Below are 24983 nucleotides of genomic sequence, written 5' to 3' on the forward strand. Positions count from 1 at the left end.
CTTAACAGAAACCCAAAATGCTCAGAATACTAAGATCATGTAAGTGGAGTATTTCTCAGAATGAAGATAAAAACATTATACTCATCTGCTTTTTTAAAAGCCAAGCTAGGAAAAATAGAACCTAATTCCATAAATATGATTATAATCAATAAACACTATGCTGGGTGGGCACTAGAGACATAAAATATAAGACAAAAAGCCTGTCTCAAAAACCTAATTGACAAATTATTGAGAAATTGGATAAAGAAAACAAGTGACAATAAGTAGTAGAGTAGTCCAAGTGAATGAGATTTTCAAGCAAGAGTGATAAGAAATAAATCTAGAAAAAGATGCAGTTAATCAGGCAGTTGATGCAGTCATCACAGAGTACAGACAGGAAAACTGGGTTTAACTCTCAGCTCTGCCCATTATTGACTGTGTCGCCACAGGCAAGTTATTTGACTCTTTCAGCCACAAGACCATTGTCTGTGTAATGAGGCTACTCAGAACAGCATCCAACATTTAAGCTATGAACAAACATTGCCTTCATTAAATAACAATTACATAATTATTACTATTTCTATTATCATGGGACTTCATTTCCCTTTCCTTTGTTAAAAAATATAGGACAGTTGGTTTCAGTTGAGAAAAGAGGAAAACATCTGAGGCTGACTTGCTCAGCAGGTATTAAAGCAACACAGGTTATGGGGACCTACTCTTGGTGTAGGTGTCATTTACTGTGTAGGTACAGAGAACATCGCCATTGCGACTGCCCAAGTTGAGTCCTCTTCCATTCAAAACGATTTGAAATTCCTCTAGAAGTAAAAAGAAAAATAAACATTTTAATCACTGCTTTACAAAAAAAAGATATAATTTGAAAAATCAAGGTAGAAAGAATGAATTTCTTCACACTATTCAGCCAACTGATAACAAAGAAGACATGGCTCTATTTCCAACTCTGTGCTTTCTTAGACCCTTTAGGGGAAAAGTGGAGATATTATCTACCACACAAACTTCCCCCCATTCTCTCCTTAGGAAAATATGAGAAGAAATAAAACCTCTTTGTTTTTCTCTGTTTTCAGGTACTGAGGTTATGGGAATGTAAAGAACATCAATGATTGCTGCGCTTTGGTTCTTAGAACTGTCATGTGTTGTGTTTTCTTTAATTTATGTATGACACACCATACAGAGTTCTTTAACAGCTTCTTCACATTACTAATCCCACATTCATTTTTTGTTGCATACAAATTTATAACTCACTGGAGGTAAAGTATTTTGAACTACAGATAACCTATGGCCAGTCACTAAAGAAAGTTGACTTAACTTATTGTACTCTATGTATATAAACAGGAGCAGTCACTTAACATTAGAGAGTGAAATAACATGCTAGAAAAAAAAGTTAACATCTAAAATCTTGATTGGCAAATAAATGTGTGCTGCTTAGCTGCAAGATGATATATTATAACTGTTTAAATAGTGTTTGGCTCTCAATCCCCTCAGACACCTCCTATCTAACACATAATCTAACACATACATAATAAGTAACTATGGAAGAAAATACTGCCATGTCACTGGCCATTAAGTGTGTTATAAAAGGAATTTTACTCATAAGTTAAAATAAAATGCAGGTAATAATTAAAATATGACTCAGTAGAAAGGGAACATGGGCTTTAGAGTCAGTCAGACAAAGGGGTCTAATAAGACAATTACTAATAGCAAATAGTAATTTTTCTCTGCCTCAGTTTCCCCATCTGTGAATCAGGAATTATAAAACTGCTGGGATGGCCCAATGCACTATTCCTCCTAAACATCTCAGTAATCATTAGCTAAGGAGACTAGAAGGTACAGAACTCAACACCATGTCCTGCAGTTGGGAGGCCGATGGTCAACTTCACAGCACATTTCCTCCCCCACCAGACAAATTATTTTTCCTTTCCTAAGTAAAGTCAGATTAAAATGAACTCCAGGCCAGACATGAATGAGAAATAGAAAAGGCCAAAGAGACTCATGCTCTGGGTAAGGAAGGCTTTGATGTGTTAAAACCTGAGTCTGTACTTAGCACCAGCTAAAGAAGCCACCTGCTTCCTTCCTGCCATCAAGCCCTACGTCACTTCCTATGTGCCCTGAGCTGGTGGATACTGGCCTTTGGCCTGGTTATCAAAGCATGGAGCTCAAACTCTACAGATCCATGACTGTCTGTATAATCAGATAAAAGACAAAATTTCATATTTTATTTTACTTGTCATAGGAAAGGTCTCAACCATGAACTAAATATACAGAAGACTCTAAAAGCCTGTCACACAATATGTTCATTATTTAAAATAACACTCCAGTCTTAAAAATTTGAATTTAAAATAGAAATATTTCAAGGAATTATTTAAAAATTCTTACAGACAAAGATGCCAAAAAAGTTAATTTTGCTATTCTCTTTCCAACATGCGTTTCAAATCATATATTTTAACTAGGAAAAAAACACATTTTCTCCCATGGTATTTTTAAATTCTAACCACTTACCCCCTACGCATACACTTGAGGGATGCAATTCCAGGATTTCAGTGCATGACCGAGCTAGTATCTAAAAAGGAAACAGAGAAGACCAAGATATAGAATGAAATTTTAACATGTGAAGTGAATTATAAGACTGCTAATAATCTTGAGTCCTCCCCTTAACTTCACCAGATGACAGAGAAAAATCTATTAACTATCACATACACAGTTACCAAGCTCTTAGAAATCTGTATTGTTTTTCAGTATGTATTCTAAGGCTTTATTTTGTAAAGCCTCAATTCGTATGAATGCTGATACTGCTTATATGTATCAGACATGACACTTGCAGAACACAGGCTCCTTGTATGAGCCAAATATTATTCTCAGAAACACAGACTCTGTGCGCCGCATTCCCAGGGCAAAGACACAGAATGGCTCTTCTTAGCTTGTCCTGAAAAATAGAAACTGCCATACAAGGCACAAGGCTACAAGTGAAAAACAACAATGATGAAATAGGCCGTTCTTAATGGACACAACAATCCTGTCTTTATTTTTAGAACTGCTCTGCACTACATTATCAAAGTCAGACAAACTCCAGATGATCTTTGCACAGCATTCCTTTCTTGACGGGAGTTGAAAACAGATAATGCACGTACAGTGGTTTCTAGCATCTCCTGCTCAGAACTAGAACAGGAAGGAAGGACTGTAGCAGGAAATAACATTTTCAGTGCTTTCTTTAACAACAGTGAAAATATAAACTGTCAGACTCTAAAAATCAGCTGGTTCAACTGAGGGAATTTTGTTGCTGACTATGCATCTCTGAATGGGGGCAACTGTTTTTAGACAGTTTCCCAGTGAAGCCACTTTTCACCTAGTGATTAGGAAACATATGTAGTAAATTTTTATATCTGAGAAATTCTAGATGAGGTCTATTTAAATGCAGAAAGAGATTGACCAAAGAGATTCCAGAGCACCCCAAAAACTTTCCACACCCAAATACCTCCTCTGGGTCTGCTATTTTATCTTATCCACTGAGGAGGGAGTTCCATTGTTTGATTAAGAATTGAGTTAAGCCCGGCCAGCATGGTTCAGTGGTTGAGCATTGACCTATGAACCAGGAGGTCGCGGTTCAATTCCTGGTCAGGGCACATGCCCAGATTGCAGGGTCGATCCTCAGTGTGGGGCAGGCAGAAGGCAGCCAATCAATGATTCTCTCCCATCTTTGATGTTTATATTTCTCTCTCCCTCTCCCTTCCTCTCTGAAGTCAATAAAAATATTTTTTTAAAAGAATTAAGAATTGAAGACTATTGTCAAAGGTTAATGTGCACTCTAGTATGGGAAGTATCTTAAATCACTAATATCTTTAAATATTTTGACATAATCCAGATAACAAGACTATAAAGGAAACAAAATATAAAGTTTTGCTAAAGGAATACAGAGCTAAAAATGTTCCAACTTAAAAAACAAAACAAAACACATTATAGCTTTAGCTTTGGTGGATCTGAAATGAAAGTGAGAACATTGAGCCACCAAAATGGAAGGTCAAAGAAAAACACAAAGCCCTCAAATCTGTGTTCTCTGCCAGCAGTTCTGTAAGAACTTATTTTAAAACAGATCTTATTATGGACTTCACCAAGTTTACAATTTCTTTATTGGTTTTTAGCCACACCTCTGTTAGACTCACTGAAAAACGTTTCAAGCATCAAGGAGAAGTATGAGAGTAGTTTAAAGATTTAATCTATTGAAATAGACATTTATTAAAAAAATATTTCTTAGAACAAGGTAAATCAAAAAGTTGTAAAGAGATTTTACAAAGGCCATGTCAAAGAATATGTACCCCAGAATGACCTGTGCGAATTTCTGAAATTATGTTGGTTTTCTCTCTCCTACCAAATTGACCACAATTAAACCAGATCTTGTAATATTTAAGACAAATGTGCATGTTGACTTCCACCTTTATTTGGTGTAATTTATCAAAGCATTTTTTAAATGACAGTTTCAATAACAAGATTAAATGAACAATTCTTATAGAGCTCTCCTTACACTGAAGATTAAATACCTTCAAGTACCACTGATGGTCTATATCTCTGAAACTAGACTCTTTTAATGCCCTGTAAAGTATTTGATTTTAAACAAAGAGTTCAGGATCATTTAGCAATTTGTGTTGTGCTCAGATCTGAAATTTAAAAAAAAATCAAGTTACATCAAGCAGGGATGAATATTTAAAGGTTGGTCATATCTTGCAGTAACTTGTAAAAATACATATTTATACACAGGAATACACAATGCATTTGAATTTACCACAGACCAACCTGCCTTTCTCTAAAGTATATTTTCATTTTTTAAAATGTATTGGGACTTTATATCATATTATTTGAGTGGATGAATCACTTCCTTGTTCAGAAGACAAACTCTGAGTATAGAAATAGAATCACACACTTCTCAACCCTTTCTGGACTGGCACATTGGTTTTTACATGCAGTACAACCAAGAAACACTGACAGAACAAAGACTGAATGCATGAAGTAATGAGACTATGTATTAAAAACGTCTATCTAATAAGCAAAGCAACAATCATATTAGGACTAACATAAGGCAAAATAAAGTTAATTTATGTGAAAAAGCATCTCCCCTTCCAATCAATTGTGAATGCTGGAAAGCCAGGAACCCATAATTTGTAACTAAGTTCACCAAAACCATTTCCAAATGAAAAATAACCAAAGACAAAGAGAGAATGTGGCAGGGAAAAAAGAGAAAGATGAAAGTATATAAATTCTTAGAAAATAATATTTATCCTAACTTTGGTTTTTCTATCTGGAGTTTACCATATTCCTATTTTTAAGAAAACAACCAGAAGTTGAACTAATTTAATGTTTGTGTGCAAAAGTTTACATCATTGCATTTTTTAAATAATCAGTTAGATAAATACAAAATAGTTCATAACCTATTCTCACCAAGTAATTGCACAAGATCAAATGTTCAAGATTTCAAAATGAGTCTATTATTAAAATTGTCATCACTAAATGACAATGGACAGAGAGGGACAAATATTTTAAACACTCTGGTTAATTTTTATCAAATCAAATACTTTTATTGATTGATTGAACATTGGACCAGGTGTCCCAATTGTCATAACTGATACATTATCTTTCATACTCTGTACTTCCATGATTTGTACAACAGATTTCTTGTAAGGATATTTCTTCAAATATGTGTTTCTATCTGTCTTCATTATATCTCAATAGAAACAGAAAACAGTTTCAAATAAAGGTTGACATCAGAGAGAGCCAATAGCACCATCAACCAAATTTAAAAACAAGCCAAATACCATTAATAAAATCAGGGCACTTGAAGTCTTGCACACACTACATGCAAAATTGCACCATTTGAGATTTTGGAATATAAAATATATATAAATTGACAATGAACTTAATGTTCATCATGAAAAGTATACTCCTGCATCAAAAGCATCAGTTCACTTAAAAAGTGATATTAGTATTAAGGAATATTTACAAATGCATGTACTATTTATATCATTACCTAATCCCTACTTTTAAATCCTCAAATATTAATATGGATGACAACAGTCAACTTTCTAAATTGAATACAAATATAACTAGTCAAAAATTCAAACAAATTACTAACAATGATAATCATAATTATCACTTTTTTTTTGGTTGCACAATCATTATGTTCCAGAAACTGTGCTAGGCACTTTACTGAATTTCTTCAGTTAATCCTCCCAAGTCTTATGAATACATACTATTTTTATAACCATTTTACAGATGAGAAAACTGGGGCTTACAGAGATTTTTAAAAGCTGCCCTGAATAACTAACTTTGAAAGAGTAGAGCCAGATTCATGTCTGATTGAGTCCAAAGCCCATTCTTCTAACCAGTGCACTCTACTACCCATTTTGACAGTCTAACCATTATAAAACCTAATATCTAACAAACTAGTGAAATTTAGTTGCCTGTTTTCCTGGACCCCTTTTATGTTATCAAAAACAATCTAAAATCTGGTTTCTTTCCTATCTTCAAATGAATGTCACTAAACTTTGACTTTCATTTGTTGGGGATTTTACAGGTCTGTTTTAAAATTCCCAATACCACTGACTTTGAATAAATAAAAATTTTAGATCATCCTCTGAATTAATAATATATAGGATACCCAAATTCATAGGGCTTGCTTTCTTTTTATTTAGTTTTTCTCTATTGTCTTTTACTGCTTTCTATTGCAAACTTGTGTTATACAGATAAAACACATATTTTTTACTTCTCAGCATCATCCAGAACCTAAAAGACAGGTTACCAGAGGTCCTGACTCAAGTTTGGGGACATAGCAAGCATTTGGAAAACTAAAATGAAACTGTTTAGAAAAATTAATTTGTTATTTGATCTAAGAAGACTTTTTGTTGTTTTTGTTGTTAATCCTCACCCAAGAATATTTTCCCATTGATTTTTAGACAGAGTGGAAAGGAAGGGGAGAGACTGAGAGACAGAAACATCCATGTAAGAGAAACACATCAATTGGTTGCCTTCCTCACACATCCCGACCAGGGCCAGGGATCAAGCCTGCAACTGAGGTACATGCCCTTGACCAAAATCAAACCTGGGACCCTTCAGTCTACAGGCCGACACTCTATCCACTGAACCAAACCACCTTTTTTTTCTTTTTCTTTTTTTTCATAAAAGTAATGGCATCAATAGTATTTAGGTTTCATAGTTCAAAAACTGTAGAACTCACCTGAGTCCTGGAAAAAGAAAGGGTATTCAGCGCTAGAAGGCATGGGGTTTCAATTTTCTTTTGTTTTTCTCTATTTTTTTCTGGATGTGGAACTGAGTTCAGGCAAATTATTGATATAAAATAAGTTTGTCTTTGTCTCTTCCCACACCACTGTCTCACATAGACACTTATTTTCTAAACACAATCACTACGGAGTTTGCCTTGCCTCCTAAAATATTCCATTTCAATGTAGCTGTTCTCACTGCATAAACTCATTCATACTAATACAAGTCAGGCAAAAGTAGGTCTAAAGTTGTCAGTACAGGAAACAGAGTTTGTACTTGTATTATTACTTATTATATTATTTTCCATACAAATAACTGTCAACCTCCTGTACGTACATCTGAATATGTGAACTGATTATCCTTCAAACAACTAGACAGGATTATACCTAGGAAAAATGAAGAGGATTTTTTTAGCCATAAAAACCCTAAACATGGAAATCCAGGCAGCAGAACCATGAGTAAGGCAAGAAATGCAAGCAGCGTGAGGGAAAATGTTTTCTGAAATGGAATGCCAACATTGGAAAACACGGTCTGCCTACATGTGTGCCTGAAGAAGGTCTGTCCTCTGTTGTTCTTTTTTTTTAGTTTCTTCCCCTCCTATGTGTTTGAACCGCAGGGTCTTTAAACCTTTTTCACCTGCAGTTGCACACATAGGGCGCAGGTTGGGTAGAAGCTAAAGGTGTGGACTTCCACGAGAAAGAGGTCTAGACAGAGTAGCTATTGGTGTACACAAGACCATCTGCAAAATTTGTGTTTATAAGCTAGTAAATATAAATCTATAATAGAAAAGATGTTAAAATACATAGAATTCTAAGTTTTGGTACTATGTGTAAAAATTAGAAATTCCAGCATGTTGTTGCAAACTGTGAATAAAATGCATAAAGATGGTTTTATATGTTTACTCTCTGTAATAACAGTCACTGTCCTCCTCATCAAAACTTTCTGTCCTGCCGGAACCGGTTTGGCTCAGTGGATAGAGCGTCGGCCTGCGGACTGAAAGGTCCCGGGTTCGATTCCGGTCAAGGGCATGTACCTGGGTTGCGGGCACGTCCCCAGTGGGGGATGTGCAGGAGGCAGCTGGTCGATGTTTCTCTCTCATCGATGTTTCTAACTCTCTATCTCTCTCCCTTCCTCTCTGTAAAAAATCAATAAAATATATTAAAAAAAAAAAAAACAAAAAAACTTTCTGTCCTATTTAAAAATGTATGTGTCTTGAAAGCTTCCTTTAAAATGTATGATGAAAAGCCTGCCATATAGTAACACAAGAAAGTTAAAAGCCAAATATTTCCTCATACTTAAATTCAATGACACCTAAACATCTCCAACATTTTAAAACTTTATTAAAATTCAAAATATTCACCATAGCAATCATTTTCTAACATTGACGCTGGGCGTATAACACCACCTACAACAGAACATTGCAGGTAGTTTACAAGCACCCTATGTGTGCCTTTTTAACAGATAGAAATTGCTAATTTCTATGACATGTAGCATGTCAGAAAATGTCAGTAAGGATAATAATAAAGTCAAAAAAGCATGCTTTTTTTCTGACTCACTGAGCACTATAGGAGCTCATCTCAAGTATAAAGGATTCCAATTTTAAATCTCATAAGAAAAAAGTCACTGAACAGCATTAGTTCTAAAGTTCCCAAAAGAATAAAGCTTTAGTAATTAGTCATATTTGTGCATAAAATAAGCAGTTAAGACAACTGGAAAGATGTTTCTTGTTTGCCTTTTACCTCTCAATATACAGATTTATACTTTTTATTTCCTCTCTGGCTATCAAATATATTTTTATCTAAGAGGCAATAGTTCAATGAAAAGCAATTGTAATTTGTAATCACATGTTTTGGTTGAGTTCATTTAAAAAAAAATGCTTGAAGATTCAAAACACCAGTTGCTCAATACAGCGTGTTCTGCACCGACCATTTCTAAATATGGAGTCTCCCTTCCTCTGCATGTGAGCGGGTAGTACAAGCACAAGTGACAAATTTCTAAACACACTTTTACCCGAAGAAATCTAGGGAGGAATGTAAGTTATAATCATTGCCTTTTACTCTCCTCAGCTCCAAACACAACACATGCAGAGTGCTGATTATACTGCTGGTGAAAATATGTCTATATCATAGAAATATGCTAAAAATGAACTGATTAGAAACAAGAGTTTGTCTCTACTTTTTGTTTTTCTTTTCTTTTGACCAGCACAAACTCAGAACAATCACTTAATGTTTGCTTACAGGGTGAAGACTTTCCACAAAAAGCTCATGGAAATTATGGGATAAAGTAATAATAAATGTACCATCTATTTAAGAATCTAAAGAAATTGCATCCCAGCATGTTTCTCACTCTGCTGCATATATTATTTCATATTAGTCCTATTTGCCCATTCTCTTGTTTTATTAACTGAAACATGAAATAGATCTGCCAGGCATTCTAACTCTACACTTGTTCCAATTTGATTTTTCAAAATCTGGATTGACATATAAAATATTTATTGTCCAACAAGAATAGAAAAAAAAGCTTTATCCGTTTTTCTATTAATGTTACAATCAAACACATATGCCTAAAAATTGTGAGCTCAGAAAAGTCAGGGGTACCATATCCATGTTTGTAACTCAACACCCAGAAAAGTACCTTGAACATAGTAGATATTCAATAAGTGCTTCTGAATGAATTAGGAATTACAACATTGGGGGAAAATAAGATATAACTGAGAAATCATGCATTTCACCCATTACAATTTACAATTTACACTGATGATACAGTTAGTCATAAGTCGTAACCATTGTTTCCTCTTTTTCAATGGCCTTCTACTGAATTGAATCTGCTTTTTCAAGAATAGGTAAGCCTCTAACTGTCGTCTCCTTTTGTAGCCCAACAGATAACTGCTAAGAAATAAACACTGGGCGCTAATTTTGGCGATGCAAACCCATGTTACCAGTTTAGTTTACTCACAAAATATCACAAAGCTGTAATTATTTATTCAAAGTAATTTGATTTCCTTAACCTACGATCCCAACAAACTAAAGAAAAAGAAATGACTAATGTTAGTATTAAGTAAAATGAGTGTGCAAATGGAAATAGGGCACTGGACAATGAATATCAAGATAACATTGTAAAATTTCAGTAAATAAAATGTATAATTTAAAGCAAATTTTATATTTGTATTTTTTTAGTTCATTGGAATTTAGAAGAAATGGAGTGCCTTATTAGAATATACGTCAAAAAATTTTAAATTTATTTGAATATATTGGACTGTAATAGCTATTGACTTTTTTTTCTACCTAAGAACACTTTCTCATCTTTAACATGTCTATGAACAGTGTTCCTGTTTCTATTGGGGAAACTGTTCTCCACTGCATGTGTCCTGGTGAGGCTATGGATCAGGATGCCTTCTCCCTCTCCACCTTGCTCCCAACCCCTACGGAAACAGGCAGGCTATCCGGGCTAGTCCACATACCGTCCACAAGGTAATCAGTACAGAATGAGCACTTGACCCAACTGAATCCATCAGAGTCTTTATCTGCAACCAAATATACTGATGCCCAGAGACAATAGCTCTTTCTTTTCAACAGATTTGCTAACTGAAGACCCTGTAAGCCTGACACCTTTGACAATTACCTTCATCTGAGCAAGAAGAGAATGAGGCAAATAGAATAACTGACAAAATTTACAAAGAAAGAAAACCCTAAGAATGAGAATTGATCAATTCACTGGATCCAACCGCAACTGAGGCAATTTCCTCCTCAGGAGCACCCTGTAATATTCCAATAACTTTCTTTATTTCCTTTAAGCTATTATGAACTTGGATTTTATCAGTTGTAACCGAAAATCTTAATAGAGTGGAATATATATAAGAGGATGAAATCTAAGTTATATGGAACCAGAATAAAGCATTTTCTGGCAACAAATTTAAGCATTTTCTGGACAAAAAAGTTTTTGCTTTTCTTTATGCTTAAATACACCATAACTATGTTATAAAAATATAAAAATAATTTAGGAGGCATAAATTTTATTGACTTGTTCAATAAAATTTGAACATTTATAAATTTGAATTAAGTAATGACTGCTTACTCAATGCTATATTAGACACTAGGCATAAAAAGGAGGAGGAAAATATAGTCCCAACCTTCCTACAATTAATATGAAAGATGTCCTGATGAGACTCCTCATCTCTATTAAGCGCAGAAGAATCTGATTTATAGTGAGCCTTACACTATAGCCAGTCCTTTTTAAAAAGAGTTGTAGACACTGATTTCCAATCGTGAATAAGTCCTGCCAGTTTCGTTTTTCCCCCTGTGAATATATCTTTATAGTTAGCTCAGACTTTAGGCTTTTTATCCAACCATGATTTTATAAATAAAGATTTCCACAACTAACCAGTCAACATTCATAGTAGAACCTGCTAAAATCACTTAAGCTAAGGTCTTATCAGAATGTTTATTATGTACCCTCTTCTATGGAAATGTTTTACATGAAGAGAAAATGATTTTGCAATGTTTTATCATTCCATTAAAACATAGTTTATACACCTTTCTTAGATATTTTTAAAGAAAAAACAAAAACACCTAACAACAATAATAGACATTACTGAAATAATTTAGCTCTAAAGGTCCAACGAAGCTTCTATTTTCAGCACTAGGAATGAAGTTACTTTTTAAATGTATGTTGCACTTTTTTTCACTTTATAAAGAATGCATAACAGTTTTATTTAAATTTCCTACACGTGTGAACAATCATTTCCTTCCTATTTACCTTCCTGTACTTTCCCATTAGGGACTTAGGAACTGGGACAGTATCTGCCATCACCCAGGATGCAGAGTTCTTAATTCTTCCCGATGAGGGCTATTTATACAACCAGCTTCACAAGTGATTCATCTCTTCTGTTTACTACTTTCTGAGGTACTCTATCAAAAAAAAATTATGGAACTAATTGCAAAGAGAAAAACATCCCATGGTCTTTTTAGGGGGGGGATAAAAAGGAGGGGGGTCTTCCACAGAGCATTTTGATTTTTATTATTTCCATATTTTTCAGCAATCCTAGATTTTCAAAAGTTTTAATGTTTTCTTCCACAGCACTGCATTATGAAACACTAAACCAGAAACCACGTGGTACTCACATGTCAGTCTGACTTATACTCGTTTAAATATTCCACTTTTAAATAAAAGTCCTGCACTCACTTTTCCAAGAAACCAAAAATAAATGTTAAACATTCTAAGATGTTAATGGCAACCTAAAGTGGAAAATAGAAGAATTATACCCTTGTGTTTGTGGGCAATGGGAGAGAGGAAAGAACAAGAGGAGGAACAATGACTGAAATTCTAAAGTTTTCCCACTTGAACATTTCACTGGACCTTCACTTCCTGAAGGGACATCTCCCACTAGGATTTCTCCTGAGGCCCAATTCAACATCTCTCTCTGCCCTCCTACCCAACTCCTCCTCCTACCCTAACACTTTCTAAAAAGAGCTTTCATTCTCACTGTTTCTAGTTAGTCGTCTTAGTCAGGGGGAGAATGCCCAAGGGGGCATGTGAGCCCCTCTCTGTCCTTTTCATCGTATATCCAGTGAGCTCTCAAGTCCTATTAACTTTTTAAAGCTTACCAAGTTTACCTTTTTCTTTCCAGTTTCACTGCCATGACAGTAACAACAGCAATGAACAGCTGCCAGCGAATATTTGCCAGAGCCTCCAGAGCCTGACTCAGAAAGAAAAACATTTCATACCTAGAGTGCAGTCTGACCCTGTCTATTGATAAGATTCTGACAGGGCAGAGTTTATTAGTCATTTCCCTTGAGGTTCTCGACCTAGTTTTATTGCAAAAGACCTAGCATCCCGGTGCCTGAAATAATTCCTGAGGAAGTATGGTCCATCAGGGATGCTGTTTCCTCCTTAAAAACTAGGTTTCTGCTCTGCATCACTAATTTGCACTACAGGGTTCCCCATGAGAATGGTGGCTCTTTTCTGAATGCAGGGTCCTGAAATTCCACATCGTTTTTGTCTTGGGGAGACTGAATCCCCTTCCCCAGTTATTGACTGGTTCCCTAGTCCCATGGCCTTAGGATTTAGAACTAAGGCCTGGCCAGATACTTGACTATGGGTAACAACATCATCTAGCACTCTTTGTTATTAAGACCCACTTGCTAGATTTGATCCTCTCACATATCAATGCCATGCCCTTTTAGGACTAAATCGTTGATTGTTTAGAATGCTGGCGTCTGTCTCAGGGGACTCTTCTCCTACACAGTCCCAGCTTCACGCCATTCCTCGCTTCCTACCAGCCCTTCTGAGTTAGATCATTCTTAATCATCATCTCATTTAATTCACAAAACAACCCAATGAAACAGATGTTAATATCCCCATTGGGCTGATGAGAATTTTAAAACTCAGGTTACATTAGAGAACACATACAGGCCACAGGGCAGTGGTATGATTGGAGCTCAGTCAGGTCATTCTATTCCCAACCATATTGTCTCCACTATATTAAGTTTCCTTTTACCGTGTCTCACAAACATTACTGCAAGACACTTAGAATACACCTTTCCATCTTCCAAATCATCCTCTACATCAGGGGTCCTCAAACTACGGCCCGCGGGCCACATGCAAATACAAATATTGTATTTGTTCCCATTTTGTTTTTTTACTTCAAAATAAGATATGTGCAGTGTGCATAGGAATTTGTTCATAGTTTTTTTTTAACTATAGTCCGGCCCTCCAACGGTCTGAGGGACAGTGAACTGGCTCCCTGTTTAAAAAGTTTGAGGACCCCTGCTCTACATTATCATAAAAGTATTCTTTCTAAACATTCACTGCTATCATATACATTTCATACTCTAATCTTTCATGATTCCCCAATTATTTATGAAATAAGTGCAAAGTCTCCATCCAAGCATCTGAAGGCCTCCATAATCTGGGCCCAGCCTACAGGTCAATGTTTATCTCCCATATCCCTCCCTGATCCAGGCCAAGCCACACTCCCTCCTGTGCCTCAGCCACTCAGCCCAAGCTGTTCCTAAAAGTCTATGTTCTTTGTTTCTAATTCAATCTACTCCAATTATCACAGCACAATCCAATCCCTACCACAAAAAGCTTCCATGACTTCACATATCAAACTTAACCCATCCTTCTGGCAACTCTACTGTAGCCATATTGTCATTTTAACATAAATTACATTATAGGATTCTTTTTACCACATAGGGTGGCTCACTGAAATTTCCCACCTCCAAATCCCCACACTTCATAATTCTTGCAGGGGATCACCATATTCCAAAACTCAATTTATCATTATTTTCAAGTCCCTTCAGAGAAGATAATTTGTCTTATTTAAGTAGATACCTAGAAGAAGGATTCCTAGGTAAGATGGAGGCTCTATTCATAATTTTTTGAGGCATCTCCATACTGCTTTCCATAGTGGCTGTTTACATTCCCACCAGAAGTGAATGAGGGTTCCTTTTTCTCCACATCTGCTCCAACATATGCTAAGTCTTTCAACACAATTTACTCAAGATAAGTGCATCAAGAACTTCAGGAAAGAAAGACTATATTTAGAAATTCCATTCTAAAGTTTCCCTAATACAAATTTTTAAAAACAAAATTTAACAAATAAATATAACAAAGCAATAGCAACAATATTATCTCCTCTGGTAGTTAACTATTAATTTCTTGAAGGAGAAATCTGTAATCATAACCCATAAAGAGTTTTGAAAAGGAAATTAGTCATGTGGAGAATTTTGAATTAAATTTTTCATATAGAGAAAAAAATATTCCAAAGGGAATAACTCAGTAAGGTCTTTTCTCTCTGCCAGTATAATTATTAAAATAATTATAAATTCCCAAGCACAATAAAATTCTATTTAAAATACAATCCATTGATTGATTGATTGGGTCAAATTATCCTCTATTTTGCAATGTCCACCCATATTCCTATATTTTAAAGCAAATCACAGTTGTAAAGTACTTATCTTGTATCCAGCTATAAAAACAATTTTTCATAAAAACTACTAATGTATGTAAACTCCTAAAATATTTAAATCTCTGTTCCATTCTGCATTTACATTTTGCCTGTCCACTAGAAGCACTAATATGTGATAAGGCCAAATTACATGTCTTCTCTGAAAAGCTCCATTAATTAAATAGGAAAAAGAGCTTACATGATACTAAAACCAAATTCAATAAATATCACTCTGTTTCTGAAAAACATGATCTTTAAAGAAAAATTTTAAAAGCCAGAGCCCAATGTCAGAAGAAACTACATTATTTACCCCTTCAATAAATACCTAGAGATTAAAGGAAAAGCTTTGACTTAGAGAATATCATATTATTCACTTCCATTTTAGGATGATGTTTACCAAAATATCATAAATACTTAATAGCAACTGTTCCTAGTGCTTCTAGCAAAAGGCAGTAAAATGAAACATAAACCTCAGCTGTGAAAGCCTGGGAGTTTTGCTTTGCATTTCATCACTCCACTTCCCCATACCCTGTTTAGGATAGCCCAGATTCTAATGATCACCAGAGACAGCTCTGCTGAATTTGAAACAGAAATATTATGAGTTCCAGTGAAACTATTAATCATTAAAATGGAAAGAACAACAAGAGCAGTCAAATATTCAGCCGGTGCTTCAAGTTGCCTGACTGATAGCTAGGAAATACCATATTGGAAAGAGAGTAATCACACATTCCAATCCAAATTTTTATTTGACATTGCTTCTATAAAGCCTATAAAACTCTCCAGCTATCAAGATGCTGAGGAACACCATGCTCAAAGGGTAGAAGTGTCTAAGAATGTTTATGAAAATCTTAAACTTGAAATCACAAACCCAATCTCACAGAGCTCAATTTGCAAAAATTAATACCAAATCTGACAAACAAAATCTAGATCTTTAGAATTACATGGCGCTTGCCATGCTGAACAACCTTCCTCCTTAACCTCTTTCTTCAAGATAATGACCACCTGAACTGGATCTCAGGATTACTTCTTACAGTTTAAAATGTATCTAAAATTATGAGCCTTTCCTGCCCCCAGAGAAATACTCACAGAATTAATTATTCCTTTAAGAGCTTGAAATCCACCTTTGACAGGAAAAACTTGTTCCTTGGAATCAGCAATTCTTTCGAGCTTTAGAAAGAGGAGAAAAATTTAATTAAGAGGTGGTTGAGACATATAACACTTTATAAACTTCATTACATTTTAATTATGTTCTTCTGAAGAATTACACCACAAGATTTATCCCCTACTGTAGCCTGTCAGAAACTGCACTAGGGATACTCTAAATGCATCACAATGAAATGAACTGAGATCAGCTTTACGTTGGCCTCAAGTTTCAATTTCAGAACAGTACAGAACTCTACTAGCTGTAAATGTCACCAGAGACAGGAGTCCTAATTAGTCATGCTCAACCAAAAATTTAAATGCAAAATCATTTTGTGAGTGCAAAAAACATTTTAAATATATAAAACCTTAAAACTTCATGAAAAAAAGTTTTTTTAAAGAAAATTATTAAAGATTTCTCATAAGCAAACTTCCTAAATCCCTGAATTCCTAAGGGTCTAGTTTTAAATCAAAATAAAACACTTAAATAAGACTGTCATAATAATCTTGTCAGTTGAGTTAAAGAACGGAAGTACTTATATTATTTTAACCTAAATGTTTGTCCTGAGTTCTTCCAAACCAAAAAATGTTCAATAAATTTTGAGTTTTGTTTTTCAGTAATAAAACCTGTTAAGATCAGACATTATTAATCAAGACATTCAAGAATATGCTCATTTTTATAGAAAATCTTTAGCATCAGTGAAAGGAATTTAATAAACTAGCCTTAAGACAATTATGATTTAGGTTAAAGTTTGCATATCTGCTCTACTCACCTGACCTTGTTCAAAGTCAAGGACACCAACACAATAAACTCTAGCCCCAAATGACCTGGCTAATTTTGCCTATGGAGAGAAATAGAGATAGAGGTAGAGATAGAGAGAGAGACAGAGAGAGAAGTTAATTACTCAAATATCAGGCTATCGATGAATACACTGGGGTATAAAGAACAGTTTCAGTTCAATACTCACCTCTTTCTCTGCATATGATGGCACCAGACCTTCCAACTTTCCATCAGTCAGAGCAATTATGATACTGGAGGTTTTTAAGCCTCCTGCTTTCTCAATTTGTTCATTTGCCTAAAAATGAAGAATAATGATCTAACTCACAATTTAATCTTAACTTTGAACCAGCATGTTCTATTCAAACTGAATTTATAAGTGTGACAAAATCAAGATATTATGGACTGGCTTTTAAAATACAGTATTTGTGTTAACTATGTTATTGAAATATACATATATTTACTTTATAGAGTAGTTACTATTGGGTTTAAATGACATAGATTTTTAGCTTTGGTTAGCTACCAAAGAGAAAATAAAATAAAATAATTTTAAAAGGCAAAATACCATCCAAATTTTTCTTATCATGATAAGTAATGTTTTCTATCAGCCTCATTCCTAAAACAACTAAATGAATTTAGATTTTTTTCTAAATAGATATGTAATAGGGTTTTCATTTTGACTAGAGAGCTATAAATTATTTCATCACAGCATAGGAAAACATTCTCTCCCGTATGCATAAATGTCAAAAAACTTACTTTCTTTAGTCCTTCATGGATGAATGTCTCTCCTACTGGAACAACATCTTTTAAGTCCTTCAAGCCTTGATTGATTTTGCCTCTGAAAATAATGTTTTATAATATTAAACAAAAATTAGCAAAGATCACAATAAGCACTTCTCAAAACACATGGCTGCATTGCAACTAAGCTTTCTTCAGTAAGAAAAGGAAAGAGCATGAGCTTTGAGGGCAGATAGTGCTTCATACTTTCTGTCATGTTAATGAGTATATAATAATATCTGTGTTTTAACTACAAAAAATAAAAGTATTAACAATGTGAAATATCTTGAAAATCTAAGCATAAACTAGTAATTTTGAGTTGAGAACATCTACCTTCAATCATATTTATTTTACTAAATGCTAAGGAGTAAAATATGTTACTTCATAAAAAAAAAAAAAAAGAAAAAGAAAAGCCACCAAGGACTGAGTAGTTCAGCTTAACTGAAAAAATATTTCTGAAGCACTTAACCCACCTCCCTATGAGTTGGAAATTTTCCTTGTTATCTGCAAATTCCTAAAGTGTGTTACTTAATGATGTTACTTATGAAAATTAACATTTTCTACTTTTGTCTCCCAGAGTCATGTCTCATGATGTAGGCAATTTTATAGCACCTTCTCATCCATCCAGACACCAGTTCATTCTCTTGAATGTTATGGATATTTAACATGTATTTGGTGAACAAATAAAAGAATAAATGGAGATGAACAAATAAAAAATAAATGGATGGATGGATGACAATAGATTATTCAGAAGAATAGTATGAATTAAAAAGAGAAAGAACCATAGAATATTTTTTTCATCATGACTAATTAGTTGTCCCAATGGAGTACATTGAAATAAAGTATGACTATAATAGTAAGAGGTATTTTGTGTGTATGAGTAAGAGAAGACACATTTTTCAGTTTTTTAATACAGATTCCAAAGACTTTTTTAAAAAGAAAAAGAGGGGGGGGGACACACTTCAAGAATCTTAAGAGATAAATACTTCAATGTTGCAAAATAACTTGAAATAAACTCAAAACTAATTTTTAAAATTTTAAACTTAAAAGAACAAGAGAGAGATCTTAATATATTGCTTTGGGTATTTTAGTTTTAAAACAGAAGCAAAGAAAAATACCTTTCTAAATAAAAGTCTTGAAATATTAAACTTAAATATAATGCTTTCAATAAATCATGAAGAGCAGTCACACTACGCATGAGGATGATAGATGGCAGATAAGAGAACTGAAATTCAAGTTTCATATTATCTGAAAATCAAGGAATTTACTGGGGTCATACACAATATGTATATATACTATCTATACTTCATATACTATTAAAACACATGCCAGAAATAATAAAAAAATTAATTATTATTTTTTCATGCTGCAATGTTGTGTTTCAAATACTTGCAATAAATGAGTCATTCACAAGAGCCTCACTCACATTTTAAAAGTTATTGATAATATTGTAATGCAAATTATTATTAAATAAGTTCTCCCTCTCAAGAAGTTTCCCCAAAACACAAGACAACTTTCAAAATATGATCTTAATCTTTCTCCTTCCTGATTTAGTTATCTCTAATAACAGATGCTGTCTCTTTTGATACTTGGTTTAAAATCTACCTATTCTGAACCTATCTCTAACTTCATTATACTCTCTTTCTACAGTACCCCAAAGAAATGAATGTTTAGCTTTCACTACAATAAATAACTGTCTCTTAAAAACATTCTACTTTAAAATAATTTAAAATATTAATTTCACGTAATATTTTCACTTCTCAACAAGACTGGAAGTTTACAGTGGGCTACCCCATGTCTGGTATGTATAATGTATCCCCCTACTCTGCACCTATTACTCATTGTAATGTCTTTTACAAAGTAAGTGTTCAATAAATTTTTCAATCTACCCTAGGAAAAAATTCATAATTCCACAGATGATGGAGTAAATTACATAATTTATAAACTTTTTTAATCTAAATATTTATCTTTAATATCTACAGAAACAACTTGAAACTGATTCTGTCTGAGTCTCACAGATAAAAAACAAATACTTGGTGCTTTCCAGAAATGAGTGGCTGCGTGTCCTCAAGCATTAATGTTTGCTGTCAAAAAGAAAATGAAAAAGACAACTGAAATTCAAGTTTACCCCAACAGATTCTGACTGGCAAAAATAGCTTTCTCCATTCAGTTCAGATTCAGCTCCCCATCACCCCTGAGGACCAGACAACACCAGCAGAAGACTCTAAGCCAGCAGTTCTCACCTGTGGGTCGAGACCCCTTTGGCGGTCGAACGAACCTTTCACAGGGGTCACCTATGACCATCCTGCATATCAGATATTTACATTACGATTCATAACAGTAGCAACATTACAGTTATGAAGTAGCAACGAAAATATTTTTATGGTTGGGGGTCACCAAAACATGAGGAACTACACCAAAGGGTCGAGGCATTAGGAAGGTTGAGAACCAATGACTTAAAGAAATCTCTAAAGAAAAGCAAGGAGGAAATGATAAAAGTCAACATAGAAAAAAATGGATACGTTGTAAAGATCAGCTAAACTCCAACATCTCAACCTTAGAAGATCAACCTTATTGAGCTGGGCTTTAACATTATGTCTTCAACTACAAGGAACAGCAAGATTGAAACTACTTGCTATGAAGCTGTAGTCAAGGGCGTGTGCTGCTTTCCTGACACACAATGTCACCTAGAAGGTCCCAAAGCAGAAGTTTCTTGTCATCCCTGAGTAATTGCTACACACTTCCTCCTTTTTGCTAACTACATTATGTAAACTTCCTTCTCCTCTTATTGGGGAGCCCACAGTAAATTTCTTACTCATTCACAAAATCCTGCGAAGCTCCTATGGTTATTATAATGCTGCATCTTCTTTCCAAGATATTTACTTTACTTTTATTTATTTTTTATTTTGTTGTTGTTTTTTTCATTGCTTTCAGAGAGGAAGAGAGAGGGAGAGAAGGATAGAAACATCGATGATGAGAGTCATTGATTTGGCTGCCTCCTGCACACCCTCCACCAGGGACCTAGCCCACAACCCAGGCATGTGCCCTTGACCAGAATCAAACCTGGGACCCTTCAGTCCACAGGCAGACGCTCTATCCACTGAGCCAAACCAGCTATGGCCACTTTTATTTTTATATGTTGTTAATTTTCTGCAATGTTCTGTGCAGCTTCAGATACTTTTTGGAAAGAGGAAAAATTTAAACAAATGGTATATTTAACCGGTGTTTTTTTGTTTTTGTTTTTATGAGAACTGGAGACCAAACTCTATAATCAACTATAAGAATTGACCCTTTTTTAATCTATAAAATTAACACTTCCATCTCTATTACTACCTCTCAAATTTCTCTGCTGAGTAGGGAAAGGAAGAGATTAAAAAGGGATGGGGCCATAGTCAGTTTTGCTCAGTGGATAGAGCATCGACCTGTGGACTGAAGGGTCCCAGGATTGATTCCCTGTCAAGGGCACGTGCCCGGGTTGCGGCTGGATCCCCCATAGGGGGCGTGCAGGAGGCAGCCAATCAATGATTCCCTCTCATCATTGCCGTTTCTATCTCTCTCTCCCTCTCCCTTCATCTCTGAAATCAATAAAAATATATTTAAAAAAAATAAAAAGGGAAGGGAAGAATAAAAAGACAAGAGAAAGAATGGAAGGGAAGGAAACAGCAACAACAGCTACCATGCACTGTGTGACGTCAATGGCTTTTCTCCATCCCTATAACACTTTGAATTGTGAAAGATGTTCATGATGTCATAACTAAAACAAAGATGTATTTTTACAAATAGTGGCATAAAAAATGGTTGGCAGAGAATTCTAAATTTCCCAACTAACATAATTAAGGCACAATTTTAAGTACTTTCTACTTACGCTGAGGATGTACATTTACTAGTATACAATTTATCTCTATAGTACTTGAACTTTTCAATGCACATTATCTTAATGTTCCAGATCTCAAAGCTCTTTCCAGATGTCAATCAACCAACCTACACACATCTGTTGCACACACACCCCCCATTAACACTGTGATTCTGATGTGAGAACAGCTCACACATAGACCATGGCTATTCCCACATACCTCTTTACAGGTGCAGTGTAGTTCTCCACTGTGCCCTGTAATCACCTAACGGACTTTTTAAAAAAATCACAGCTCTGGCTGTGCCCTGTAATCACCTAACGAATTTACCTTATTTACCTAAATATTCTAATTCTAATTGCTTTGTAATAGGGATGGGTTACTCTAACTCTAATTGCTTTGTAATAGGGATGGGTTACTTTTTGGAAATAATAACTAAGAACCTCTGGTCTAATCTAATTTAAAAACTTTTCCATGTTGTTGGAATGCTCTTTTCCTTACCTGTTTTGCCAGTCAGTCCTACTGAAGGGGTTTGGGAGTGACAAGGATATTCTTTTAAACTGTAAAGTACAGTTTCTGAGATAGTATGGCATATAGCCAGAGAGAACAGAGATTTATTCTAAGCCTTGTCTCCTCATCTATAAAATAGGGATGAAGATATCCACCCTGTGGGGGCATTGTGAGGATTAAATGGCACATAATAAGTGCAGACTAAATTGTAGCTACTTTGTTGACATCAGTCCCGTTAGTAGGATTTTGTTCACTCCGTTAACATAAAATGGTCATCTCCAATAACAACTTGTCTCTGCTCTTCCAGTTTTTACTCTCAGTCTCCTCAAGGTCACTCAGCTTCCCACAATTTCTATTGTGCTTGTCTACTGCTGTGTAATAACCGAAATTGGTGGTATAAACACATTTTATTGTTTCTCATAATACTGTGCACTGAATGGGCAGTTATACTTCACAGGTTGTGAGCTGGGAGGCTGGAATGGCTAGGAGAGTAGAAATGATCTCCATCACACGGTTGGCAAGTTGATGCTGGTGCTGGTGCTGGCTACTGCCTTTGAGCCCAGCCAGGACTGCTGACCAGCGTCTTTATTCTTCTACATGTGACTTGTCCATGTGGCTCAGCGAGGTTTCCTCCTACCATGGTGGTCTCATGGTTGTCAAAGTTTTCATATGGCAGCTGGCTACCAAGACCACAAGAAGAGGAAACGCCCGCGCCTTATTAAGTCTCAGACCTGACACTGGTAAAGTTTCATGTTTCGTGTTTATGTCTGTCACAATCTTGATTAAAGCAAGCAATAGGGCCAGCCCAGATTTTTAAAATTATATAGTTAAATGAATATATTTATTTCATATATACATGTACTTTATATATTACACATATTACACATATGATCATATACACATATGTATGTATGTATGTATGTATGCTGTGCTTCATTGGAGGTCACAAAAGAACAATCTACCACAAAACCTAAAAGCTCCAGGCATCTATGCTACCAAATGCCAATTTGGATAACTGCATAAGCATAAATGTATAGATGTTTATATCATACATTGATTCTGTTATTTATCCTTAAGATGTTATTAGTCAGGGGCATTAGTCTTTAAAATAAATGGTAACTGCAAACAAAACATGGCAATACCTGAGAATTTTATCATAATAACCCATTTACATAATATAATAAAATTTTTATTTTATAAGTAGACCTTAGTAGAGTAGAATATGAAACAAAACAATATTCTCAAAATTGTGTCTGTAAAAAATTACTAATGATTCACTTAGCACTGTACTTTACCTGAATTATCTATAATAAAATAATAAAAGGGTAATATGCTAATTAGACCAGACGTCTTTCTTGATGAAGCTGGGGCCAGAGGGAGGCCAGCCTGGGTCCTGGGTGCCTGCAGGCGGCCTGGGGAAAGCCAGCTCGGGTCCCGGTGCCTGAGGGAAGCCGGTGCCAGCAGCCGGGGGAAGGAAGGCCTACTCTTGCAAGAATTTTCGTGCATCGGGCCTCTAGTTAATAAAAGTGTAATATGCTGAGTAGAAGAGACGACCTTCCGGATGAAGCAGGGGCTGCAAGGGAAACCCCGGTCCCGGGTGCCTGCCAGAGGCCAGAGGGAAGCCCGGGCCCCAGGTGCCAGAGTGTAGCCAGTGACGGCAGCTAGGGAAAGGCCTACTCTTGCATGAATTTCATGCATCAGGCCTCTAGGTGTATATAAAGCATTTAACAAAATGTCTGATACATAGTAAGTGTTCAATGAACGTTATCTATTTTTATTGTTTTATTCTATTAATAAGCCACAATATTCACCAGACTGACAGAAATTTAAAAAACAATATGAGAGGAAACCTGTTCATTCATTCACATATACCTCCTCCAATTATCTACTTAATTGTGTTATATTCTGCTATACTACATACTGCATGAGTGATAAATTTCAGAAAAGTAATTGTTTTCTTATTTGCTCTTCAACTTAAAAAAATGTTTTAAGGTTTCCAAACAGTGAAAGATTATTTTCTAAACACAAACATTGCTAATGTATTCTATTATCTAAGTTTAGTTATCTCTTTATATACAAACTTGCTTATTGTTTATTTAACATGTCACTCTAAGGCTAACATATGCCCAAGCCTCTGTGCTCCAGTCCAAACCAGTGACCCCAAGGTAGCAGTCCTGACTCAAAAGTCTCTGCTTACAAAATGCTCCACACAATCCGGGTTTTGTGAAAGATTGCTCTCCAATTTATTCTACCCTAACCAAAGTGTGGCACAGAGATCACACCTGGAGTCCATAACTGCATTTTGTACATTTTTATTCCATTTCCCCATTAGATGCCTTCCTGGGCCATGAGAAGCGGACCTCTGCCTTCTACCACTTCAGGGGGCCAGAGCTGCCTCACAGGCATGAGTAACAGTGCATTTAACTTTCTAGAACACACAAAACAGATGTAGAATTTCACTGAAAGTAAGTATTAACATATTAACTTTCTAGAACACACAAAACAGATGTAGAATTTCACTGAAAGTAAGTATTAACATATCCAGGACCAGGATCTGAGCAACAGGAGTCATTACTTCCCTATTAGAGTTTTTTTAAACCCTATAGTCACTTCCTCTCATCATAATATAATAAATTCAGAGGATGACTATGTCTTTGAGTTATGACAAATTCTGACTAATTGTGAAAGCTGGTGAAGGGGGAACACAGTCTCAGGAATTCTG

General features: G+C 35.2%; 1 protein-coding gene across 1 annotated transcript in view; it reads right to left on the minus strand.

The window, feature by feature from the left end:
- The window catches only part of ANTXR2 (anthrax toxin receptor 2), a 135092-nt gene that overhangs the window by 100451 nt on the left and 9658 nt on the right, over nucleotides 1-24983 (minus strand). The window contains exons 4-9 of the mRNA XM_006084525.3: nucleotides 17880-17961; nucleotides 17314-17421; nucleotides 17119-17187; nucleotides 16292-16372; nucleotides 2494-2554; nucleotides 696-794 (exon numbers count right to left, since the gene is read on the minus strand). Coding sequence (XP_006084587.1) covers nucleotides 696-794; nucleotides 2494-2554; nucleotides 16292-16372; nucleotides 17119-17187; nucleotides 17314-17421; nucleotides 17880-17961 — 500 coding nt within the window. The remainder of the gene's footprint in view (nucleotides 1-695; nucleotides 795-2493; nucleotides 2555-16291; nucleotides 16373-17118; nucleotides 17188-17313; nucleotides 17422-17879; nucleotides 17962-24983) is intronic.

The sequence above is a fragment of the Myotis lucifugus genome, unplaced genomic scaffold (assembly GCF_000147115.1).
Source record: "Myotis lucifugus unplaced genomic scaffold, Myoluc2.0 scaffold_12, whole genome shotgun sequence".
NCBI classification, from domain to species: Eukaryota; Metazoa; Chordata; class Mammalia; order Chiroptera; family Vespertilionidae; genus Myotis; species Myotis lucifugus.